This window comes from Vitis riparia, chromosome 1 (genome assembly GCF_004353265.1).
Source record: "Vitis riparia cultivar Riparia Gloire de Montpellier isolate 1030 chromosome 1, EGFV_Vit.rip_1.0, whole genome shotgun sequence".
NCBI lineage: Eukaryota > Viridiplantae > Streptophyta > Magnoliopsida > Vitales > Vitaceae > Vitis > Vitis riparia.
The window spans coordinates 5,047,462-5,058,691 of record NC_048431.1 but is presented as its reverse complement, the minus strand read 5'-3'; the positions used below and the strand labels follow the sequence as shown (position 1 = coordinate 5,058,691).

Below are 11,230 nucleotides of genomic sequence, written 5' to 3'. Positions count from 1 at the left end.
TATAGAAATCCTTTAAATATAATTCAAATTTTATACACTCTTCAATCAAATATAGTATTTAAGATAGTCAAACGTAATATCTAGATTATTAAAATATATTATCTGAATGATTAAAAATATCATTTTAAAAAAAATATACAAAAAATATTAATTATTTTTCAATAACTATTTAAAATTTGTATTTTATAAAATTTAATTTTTATTTTATCATTTTTTTTTTCATATGAATGTACAAAAACACATTTTTCTTTTTCAAGACTGACGATTATTAAATTAAAGTAAAAATATAATTATCTTAAAAACATCTTAACAGGTTTTAAAAGTCATATTTTATAGACTTGAATTCTTATTTTATGATTTTTTTTTTTTTACACATAAGTGTAAAGAAACACATTTTTTCCTTTTTAAAAATGCTAAGTTCAAAACAGAAAATTAAATATTTAATAAATTAGATTATTAATTTGCAGTAGAAAAATAATTATCTTTAACATGGTTTTAAAAGTCATGAATTTAACTTTTTTTTTTTTTTTTTTTTACAAACCACCTTAATGGAATTATTATAAAATAATTAAAAAATTCAAGGATATAAAAAACAAAAATTATATAGTTAATAGTATTTTTTAGGTCATGACCAAAGTCCAAGTTTTTCCATGAATAATAAATGTCTCTATTTTTTTTTATGTAAGTGATTAACAATGATTTTATGAAGTATTTTTAATATTTTTAATATTTAAAAATAAAAACTTATTTTTAAATATTAAAAAAATCATAAACATTTCATAAAATCATTGTTTTAAGTATGTATTGTGATTTATTATCGGGATTCTTCTATGGTTTTCTTTTGTTATAATTATTATTATTATTTTAGGAGAACATTAAAAATTTTAATGAAGGTGACGCTTTATTTAGAAATGCTTTGTTTCTTTGCAATTTCTGAGAGTGAAAAAGCAAATATAGAATATTTCAGAGCCCAGCTCCTCTCGTTGTCGTTAGAGTGGAAAGTATTATTTTAAGTTGGATTTTGTTTTCATGTTTTATAAATGAAAGAGGTGTAATTGTAATTTAGTAGGCTGTTACACCCCTCTTCAATTATCTCTAACAACATTCTGCAACCACCGCTTTGCGGCAGCTCTCCTTTGCTGTCATTTTCCAAATCTGGATGTCTCTTCCCTAACCACTGCTTTTGTGTTAATGGTGTGCAAAGCCTTCATTTTTTAGCAATAAAACAACCTTTCCAGCCTTTTTACCAGATATTCTCCATTACTTTTATAATTTCAAGTGAGTCGTTACTCGGTATAAGAGTTGATTCCCAACCTCGATATAAAGTTTGTTTGAATTCATGAACGGCAAATTTCCCTTATATCAATATCGATAAGAGAGTTTGTTTTACCTTGTAACAAAAAAAAAATTTTTAAATTATATATGCATGAGCTATTCCCAAATGATGCCTCTTAAAGTCATCTACTTTAATTATGGTGTATTTTACGTGGAAGCACATGCAATCAATGAACTACCATGGGAAGCCAGGGAGACATTCAATGATGTTGGCCCTATTATCTTTTTGACCCTATAATCTACCTTTAGATGTGTCATTGATTAATTTATAGACAATGATTTAAAAATCCCTAATTCATAAAATCATTGTTAATTTTTCATTAAAAACTATGATTAAATTGAATCAATAGCCGTCAGCAGCACTGGAGGAAGCATAGGACCCTCCAGCCCCACCACCGGACAGCCACCACTATCACTGTTACCAACTCCCAAACACCCACCATTATTACCACTACTGCACGACCATCACTGAACTATCAACCTCGCTTTCTGCAATGCACCCTCTGCTAGTTAAATAGGACAAACATGCGTGTCCTATCGATCAGACCTGCAAATTCCCCAATCAAGACATGGGGTCATCTCTATATTATAAATATTTAGTGACCAACTAGGTGTGGGATGTAGGTAGCGATGTCAAAAAGCGTAGGACATGGCAATGGTGAATGGTTAGTGTGGATTGTCCTACAGATCATTGTGAATAAGAAATTAAGAACAACTATCCACACACTACAATCAGTAGTTAGCCATACCCATTGTAATGTAGAAAACACTGTTGCTGACAGAGATTGGTCCCAAACTTGCAAAAACACTAACAAATTGTAAGGCATATTTGTTGCGCTAATTATGGAAAATATATTGAAATAATAAATAAAGTAAATAGGAATTAAACTCACAATTAAGATTAATTAATATTAGAATTTGTGTCGATATTCTCAATATGAATTTACCTCACACTACATGTATTTCTTAGTGAATGAATGAATTGTTGCTCTTGGACTTCCGTCATGAATATCTTGGAGTCTTGTCATTTTGAAGTCATCAATTCTTCAAGCCAACATCCTCTACCCTGTACTTTTTCCTCAAGAACATTTATAGTTCCTTTGCAGTATTTATTAGACTATACATATTATACGGTTTGTTCTCCAAACCATTGAGAACGTAGTTTTTTCCATAGATTTCAAGCATTTGCTTATTAGTTTCACCCTCCTTTAATGTACCAAACATCCTTGATAAGACCTAAGCAATATTTACAATAATTTTTTTTTTGTTATTGCCACCTCTTGAAGTCTAATAATCAAACAATAAAATAATTTTATCTTAAAATTATTATGCTAATTATTGAAAGTTTATTGGAACAATAAGTGCATAAAATAAATAAAACAAATAAAAAACAAACTCACAAATAATATTTGATGGAGACTATAGTTTGACTCTATCTCATTGAAACTAGAGTTTGATTCCATGTGCTTAAGATAAATTTACCCCACCATGTGTTAATGGTTTCATAGTAATCATCTCCTTTTGAAGTGGTTTCCTAAAATCATTTTTCAACAATATTATCACGGCTACTCTCATACAGCTAAACCGTCATAATAACTTTATTATCTACAAAATGCACATAAGATACCATATTAAAAAATAATATCATATTGAACTAGTGATAAGGATGCTGGAAGCCACACATACGGTTTATCCCAGGAAAACAACTTAGAAGGATGGGTCCACCACAGTACCTGTACAGAACCCAAGCAACTCTTGTGCCCGCTTCCCTGGGACACCCATCAGAATAAGCGATGGCCGTTGGTATAGGATGTCAAATTGATATGTAAGCTGGATCATGGAATAGACACAGCTAGCAGTCACGCTGGAGCCAGGGCTTGAACTGAGATGGAAATTGTTGTTCACATAATGAGGTTTTCAAGAAATGGAATGCTGAATGGTAGCTTTAAGACTCCGGAAGCTACTAGGAGCAACAGAGTCCATGTTGGTAGAACCCATAGAAACGTAACCATTAGAATTTGCTTTGCTGCATAATAATGGTGAACAACAAGACTTGGGTAATCATAAGTGGAGTTTTGAAATGTCAAAACAGATAAGAAAAATTGCTTTTCCTTCATGTCGAGAAAACAAGAGAGAATAAAAATGAAAAGAAACCGATAAAATACCAGCAGAGCGTGACGTCCCCTCTGCTCTATCAATGATCCATTCGCCAGTCTCGCGGAGCTTCTTTTCGACAGACCCTTCGGTCTTGCCAATAGAATTGGACAAAAGTAGGTCAAATAGAGTCTTGTTTTGCTCGGAACCCCTGATTTTGCCCAAAATTCCCGTTATCCATAGACTAACAGAAATTAAATTGAAAACCCAATAAACGAAAATTGAAGAAAACGGGAAAGAGAAGCGAAGGGTTTGGGATGAACCTGGGGTCGCGGTCGCGGAAAATGCCAGCACCGATGGCTCTTTCGATTTGGATGACGGAGGGCTGCCGCTGTGGTGGTTGAGGGCGCTTAGTTTTTGGTAGGGTTGTAGGTTCAATGCGCTTGGGCTGAGGAAGAGGTGGTTGTGAGTGGTGATTAAGGGAGGCAAGAGCGATAGGTGTGGACATGGAAACGCACCTCATACTGTGTGACGCTCGCATCAACTTCGTCAAACCACCCAGAGTCAGGGAGTAAGAAGTGAGGACATGGTTGAGTATTCGACCAAGACGACTGGAAATATCTTCATTTATGAGATATTATTTTTAAACGCCCTTGTCCTATCTACGTCCTTTCTAATCTGACTCCAAAGAAGAATTATAACTTGGTAATTGGTTTGAATGGATTAGAAAAGAGCGGAAACACAACCGTCACAAAGGGGGGAAAGGATTAGTAGGCTAGTTGTATTAGGTTATTAATGAAATATATTTGAGAATTAGTCAGAATTTAAATATTCATGGCAGATTGTTTAGATAAGAAAGAAATTTGTAATGTCAGAGTCTATTATTTGAAATGGCTGTCAAAGGAGCACTTCTTATTGAAGATCATGCAACATAGATTTGTCAAAGTCACAGCATTTCCACTACAAGAATAAACCTCAACCTTTTCATGGTAGTAAATGGTAGAATCCATGAAGGGGGCTGAAATTTATATATGCTACGCAAATCCTGACTGGAAAAACAAGCACCAGAGTACAGCAAAAATGATGATAATTTACATAAGTATATCTTATTTGTGTAACTACGGGGGTTCACATCTTCATTTCTTCATGTAGGCAAAGTCCTCAGCAAATGAAGCGCTCGCATCCACTGTGGCCCTTGTGAAAGAACAATTCTCCTCAATGCTGGGATTGCTCCAGCAGCTATAATTGCCGAATGGTTCTCACTGTCCATGCTTATATTATACAGTATAGCTAAGGCAGCTTCAACAGCCAGAGCACTCCCTTCTTCAATCACCTTCACTAATGGGAATATTCCTCCCTCAGCAGCAACTGCACGAGTAGAATCCACCACCCCTTCCGAAATTATTCTGTTGAGTTCTATAACAGCAGCTTCTTGTGCTTCTGGAGAGAAAGAGGTTTTGATCTGCTCAACAAGTCTTGGGACAGTCTCATAAAGAGTTACCTCCAGGTTGACTGGATCATCAAAATCTTGGTTGGGACCAGACAAAGAACTCAGTTTAACTAGGCAAGCTGCAACCCAGTCTTTGTTGTGAAGAGGAATATTTGACCTGAGAGTTTTACGTAGCAATTTTGTGAACCGTGCAGCGTTTATTGTTTGGCGAAACTGCACAAAGTCAAGTAATTTTGTCAGTAAGCGTGATGCAGCAGATATAGCGAGACCGGCTTCTTCGACTTTCAAGGCATGTGGTTCTGGCCGCTGATCACCCATATCAGATTCTGTATCTGCCAAATGTTAAACCAAAAATTCATAAATTTGAAAAAGTACGATAATTTGAACACCAGGGAAATCAAATCCTTCTCCTTTTATTTTGCATAGAATTTGAAATGACCTATCTGCTTTTCATGGCATCCAGAATAAGAATTGTCACAGGTAGACTCTTAGGGACTCCCTTATCAACCAATGTTCCAAGCGAGCAAATGAAAATTAAATAAATGAAAGGGCAAATTGCACAGATTTATCATGGGCAAGATAAAGGCAAGGCCCACTTCCAAATTTCCAGTTATTTTGTAGAGTTAAGTTTTTAACAATGTTATTGGAAATGGAATATAGATGAAACCACAACATAATTATATAATTTTACATCATGAAGGAAAGAAAATTGTTCCCCATACCGTCCAAAATCTTCTGTTGGAAAACAGCTTCCAAACCAGATTCAATGTCTACTGAAAGGATTGTGTCCAAGTGTGGCTCAATAATTGTCAGGAACTCAAGGATGGAAGATGCTTTTCTCTGCAAATTTGGGGATGGAGTCTTTAAAATTTCAACAAGGCGAGCAATGATGGCAGAGTCCATGACATCTTTCCTATAAAGCAAAACATCAGTTTGTGTGATGCTCACATTTCCAGTTTTCTCATGGAAGTGCTCAATTAATCAGTACATCACAATTGGAACTTCAGATTGGTTTTGTGAAGATATAAAATATGACCAAAAAAATATGAATAGAAAAATAAGAAATATTGAAATTTGTCAATCATGCAAGAAGTTAAACACATATAATTAATGAATACAACTATCAAAACATTGCCAAACTGATACAGCTGAGCTGTTTCAACTTCAAAGTTACATCTTTTCACAAATGAGATAGACTTAACAAGGAAGGCACAACACCTGGCAGGAGAAGCCACAACCCAATAGATTGTGGTGATTTTTACCTAGCAGGAGGCTTGAGATTGCCTCAAAAGGGACCACCTGTTTATAAAATGTCAAACAAATGATAGAAGTTTACATAAAATTATGCTCTGTTTGATTCCAGAGAAGACAAAGGAAAGTGAATTTTGGAAACCCACAAACATCTGGGTTTGGAAAGGTTGTTGAAAGAATCCAAAGCTCACTTTCTTTACCTGGCACGCCTATGCAACCAAATGGAGCATTAGAGGGTTCCTGAAACTAAGCATCAGCCTGCAGTAGTAATAGCAGGACAAAAATTGCAAAATGGAAAATGCACCCAAAAAAGACAAAAAAAAAAAAAAAAAGAGAGAAAAAAAGAAAAAGAAAAAAAATCAATGATTGAAATTTAAGATTTAACTAGTTCCTTGTGTTCTTGCAGCAACCAAATTAAGGTGCTAGCAACGAGTAGTAGCTCGGTGATGGAATGGTTTATGTTGCTAGTCTACAAGGGATTGCACTTATTAAGCCCTCTCCCCAGGTAAAACTGTAAAAGTTCGTCTTATTCCACTTATAACGAAAGAAAAGTGAAGGTTAAACTCTGCATTTTGTTCACTTTATAATATCTATATTTCTAATGAAGAGTAGTGGCAGTAGGTAATATCAATAATAATCATACTAAGAAAGACGCTTACACAGGAGAATAAGGTGATGATGAAAAAGGAGGTTCTGCTATAGAAAAGGAGAACAAACCCTGTAGTTGATTTTGATACAGCTGTCTCGTCCATGTTTCCAACAAATTGAATAGTGGCATCAGGGCTTCCCATTGCATTCAATCCCTTCTTTGATCCATTAACTGGTCCATCATAAAACTGGAGTACATCATCATAGGGTTAGTTAATAGGAACTTGCAAGTTTTCAGGACAAGCCACAAAAAGTAACTAACCTTTGATTTCATTTCTTTACCAGGGTCTAAAATCCGTGCCAAAATATCCAAAGTCTGCAGTCCATGAGAGTTTCTTATCATTGAGAGATAAAAGCATAAGAAGTATTTTTCAGAAATTTTCCAGGGAACAGGAAACACGACTAAAGACCTTTTCCATCAAAGTTTCAGATGTCCCTGAGTGCTTCAGAGCATTAAGTAAAGGATATATAACACCTTCAGCTTCGATTAGCTGGCAGATGCTGTTGCTGCATTGAGGAGGATGAGAAAACAGTTATTTGACATTAGAGAACTCAAGCATGTACAAAGTACAATTTATTTTTGGAAAATCTTAGTAGTATAGAGGAAGTCTGATGTAAATAAATTGCATGAGTGAATTTTAGGCTATACACAAGAGCACTAACACAGGTATCAATTCCCGACTAGGTTTTTGACATAGCACACCATAAAGTCCTGCCCAAGCCCACAAACTTCACCCTCCAATGCTATCTTCCTCTCTTACACATATTTTCGTTAACCCAAACAAAATGCTTTCCATTTTGCTCTTCTAGTTTTTACTAGAAAATTTCTGATTCACAGCCTCAAGGTTAGCTTGCAACACCTATAATGGAACAGGGACTTGAAAGACAAGAAAAGGAAATTACCTGACAGACAACCTTTCCAAAGCACAAGTTACAGCAAATCTAACCGAATCATTATTATGGTGTAAAAGTCGAACTAGATGCTTCACAGCTCCAGCTTCCTTGAATGAGATCCGCATATGCTCATTAATAGATGCATCAGCAATTGATTCTGCAGCTCTTGAAATGGCCAACTCATCTTCAAGCCCAAGAATCAGAACTAACCGAGCAACACCATCCATCCATGGCAAAAGTGTAAACCGCTGACTTGTGGATACAGATTGGGATTTTCTTTCATCTTCCACCTCTATAGCCCCAATACGAGCAAGAAACTGTTGCTGTGTACGCCCAACTACTGCATTTATCTTGCTTTTATCTATTTCAGCATTCTTGTCATCAATATTCAATCCAAGGAGTAATTCAGAGGCGCCATACTTTGAGGGAGCTTTGGAACTCTGTTCGATCTTCGTACCATCAGGTAAAGAAGGCCATGAGTACAAACCTGGTGTCAAGGCCTTGTAGGCAGCTGCACCAATCATTGGCACTATGACCAGACCCTCCTCAATGATGAGAATTCTATTATATTCATCCTTAGCAAGTTCCAACAATGCATTTCTTGCTTCCTTTTTAATGACTTTAGATCCTTCTACATCAATTCTTAAAAGCTTTGCCTGCACTCAGTATATAAGGTGGTCAAGATCCCTGGTATTTGATCATGAAAAATCAAATAGGATCATGATTAGATGTTCAATGGAAATTGAAATGAATGATTGTCCATAAATCCATCATCCTAAATGGAATCACCGCAAGAAATTGCAGCTAGTATAAATCTTTGAAATGGGGTTATCTACGGAGATCCTAAAACTTGTCTTATAATGAATGCTACATAAATGGGTCAAAGACAATAGAGTAATTAAGTTTCCATCACACATCTGGGAAATAAAAGTTTAATTTTTATTTGAAGTATATTATGTCAAATAGCATTTACTTCTGAAGCTCAGCAAAAGAATTCATCCAATTATTCAATTCTTAGGCATAATCTTCCCGATTAATAAAACAGAAAAAATGGAAGTCTCACCAATTTTGGAATAACACCTGCTTCAACCATGATGCTGTGAAGAGATGTGCTTAATGCCAAATTTGCCAAAACCCCTCCAGCTGCCTCCTTCACTTTAATATCCTCATCCTCCAGGGACCTGATTACTAGCGGCAGAAGATCAGTGTTAGCAATTTTCATTCTGAGCTTTTCATCTACAGACAGATTCCATAAAGTACAAATACTTTGCTCCTTCACCTGCAGAAATAGGTTCATGATAAACCTTAATCATCAGTGCTCAAAAAAACTCTGAGGATGCTGGAAAAATTCCAATGATGTGTTTTCATACCTCAGATGTCAAGGAAGAATGCCTCAACAAACCAGTTATCTCTTCTATTGCCCCACTTTCTGCTACTGACTCTCTGTATAGATTAATTGAAGCTATTTCTCGTAGAAGGCCTGCAGCTGCTTCACAAGTAGAACTGGAGTCTGATTTAAGGAGATTTACTGTGAGATTTAAGCAGCCTCGGAATTGCATTATGGCATCAATATACTGCTTTCCTCCAAGTGAATATTTCCACAATGCTACTATTGCCTGTTCCCTATCAAGAGGATCATTATCTAGCCCAAGCATCCGAACAAACAATGCCACATAACCATCACCAAGACTAGGAGAGCTGCTGTTTATTGTATTTCTGTCCTGCAACAGTAAGTGAGAGGATGCATCATCATGTAAAGCCAGGAGGGAAGAGCACATGCCATCATTGATGAAATATAAGCACAAGTAAGAAAAAGAAAACAAATATAAACAAATCTCAAGACATTAAAACAATCTCTGCCAAATGAAGATATACTAATTCTAAAATCAAGAAGGATAATTATAAATTCTTTGGATCCTTTTTCAAACTTTAAATAATAGAGGCAGTCAAATGAAGGTTTTAGGGGCAAGAGGATATAAGAGCTCAAGCTGTTGGTATCAATACTCAATCTTCCATATCTTTCCTAGCTGGCATCAAAACAATTGTTTCACTAAACTTACAGTCTGCATAAACATGACAATCCATTGCAAGCTCTGAGTTGCTTAAAATGGGGCATCTGGACACCCCAAAAATCTTGAATGAATCCAAAGTCACTTTGTTTTATAAGCTATGTGAAATTAAGACAATTTTCCTCTGCTAGCTTTTAATTGAGTCTATACGTACTTAGTAGGACCTTTTTTGTAAATGACCCCACAAGTTCTTGTGCAATGGCTTTCTTTCAATCTTCAAATATCAATTCATCCATGGCAAGGGCTATGGTTTCTGCACTGTTCACATTCTAGAGTATGTGCTTTTGGCTCTAAAAACAATGCATTACAGACAATTTGGATTGCACAGGACATCAAGCACACTCTACATAATCATTCAATTTTACAGTTGAAAAAAGAATCCTGATCCATTACTTCATCTCTTGAAAATGGGAAACAAACACCCTAGCTTCTTATCTTCCACCCACTTTAATTCGCCAAAATCAGTTTATGTTAAAAAAATTATCAAACCATTATCCAACATACAGCACAAAAATATCGAACCTGTTATCCACTTACATTACATCATAGTTCAAATAATGATATAAGAGTCTAATAGCAAGTAAAATGCATTCAAATTCATTAGTTCCTCCGTGTTGATAAGGTAAGGAACGCCCAATTTTTTTCTTCAACTGGTTTCCCTAAAAATGATCACGACTAAGTAAAGAAACTCCCAACAGCGCCAACATTCAATATTCCGCTTCATACCCATACCATAACTCAAAGAGGAAAGCATTACCAAATTCACAGAAAAGCAAATTCCATCATCAACACCAACCATTGCTAAAATTTAAACAACCAAAAACGTATCTTTGGGACACAAACCCTTTCTCAACAAGCAAGGTATCATCAGTACCCAAATACCAAATTCCCACCCAGAAAATCCAGGGAAACGTGGAATAACTAAACCCGACGGGCGGAGCGGCATAAACATTAAGAGAAAGAAAAGTTCAGAACTCACCGCAGAAGCAGACTGTTGTGAGGCGGCATCAACAATACCTCCACCATCGCCGCTGACCCTTGTGAGGACTGTACGGATAGAACTTGATTTGTGGTTGAAGATATGATGATGAAGAAGATGATGCTGATGGGTAGAACAGAATGAGGCAGTTGGACTCCTTCGGGTTCTTGTGGGTCTAACTGCAATAACATCCAAGTGGATGTTTGGGTGTGGATGATTGTTCCAAACCTTAAACTTGAAATGAGGTGGTATTGTCGAAGCCATCATTGAATCGAATCTTAAAACGCAGAGTCTAGGGTTTAGAGGAGAGATGGAGAAACTTCAAGTCTTCAACAAAAAAACAAGGTTCCAGGGTTTTCAGTTTTCACTCATCTGAACACTCGTTTGGGTGATGGACTGTACTGGATGACAGAACGACACCGTTTTCCGAGGGCCCAGTAACAACCAAAAGTAGTATAATCAAACGGTCACAAACAATTATACCGCGAGTGGTCTATAATGAAACATAAG

General features: G+C 35.9%; 2 protein-coding genes across 2 annotated transcripts; both read right to left on the bottom strand.

Annotated features, from left to right (window-relative positions):
- Positions 1-2,959: 2,959 nt before the first annotated feature.
- On the bottom strand, positions 2,960-4,038 carry LOC117911716 (probable NAD(P)H dehydrogenase subunit CRR3, chloroplastic). Its single transcript, XM_034826117.1, has 3 exons — positions 3,753-4,038; positions 3,501-3,640; positions 2,960-3,361 (listed from the first exon to the last, which is right to left on the bottom strand). Exons 1-3 carry the CDS (start codon positions 3,968-3,970, stop codon positions 3,237-3,239), a joined length of 483 nt encoding a protein of 160 aa, XP_034682008.1. The 5' UTR covers positions 3,971-4,038; the 3' UTR covers positions 2,960-3,236.
- Positions 4,039-4,310: 272 nt separating this feature from the next.
- LOC117919286 lies at positions 4,311-11,121 on the bottom strand. The gene is made up of 9 exons (XM_034836431.1): positions 10,721-11,121; positions 9,043-9,393; positions 8,736-8,951; positions 7,682-8,328; positions 7,189-7,285; positions 7,041-7,094; positions 6,848-6,966; positions 5,602-5,792; positions 4,311-5,211 (listed from the first exon to the last, which is right to left on the bottom strand). Exons 1-9 carry the CDS (start codon positions 10,985-10,987, stop codon positions 4,574-4,576), a joined length of 2,580 nt encoding a protein of 859 aa, XP_034692322.1. The 5' UTR covers positions 10,988-11,121; the 3' UTR covers positions 4,311-4,573.
- Positions 11,122-11,230: the final 109 nt, after the last annotated feature.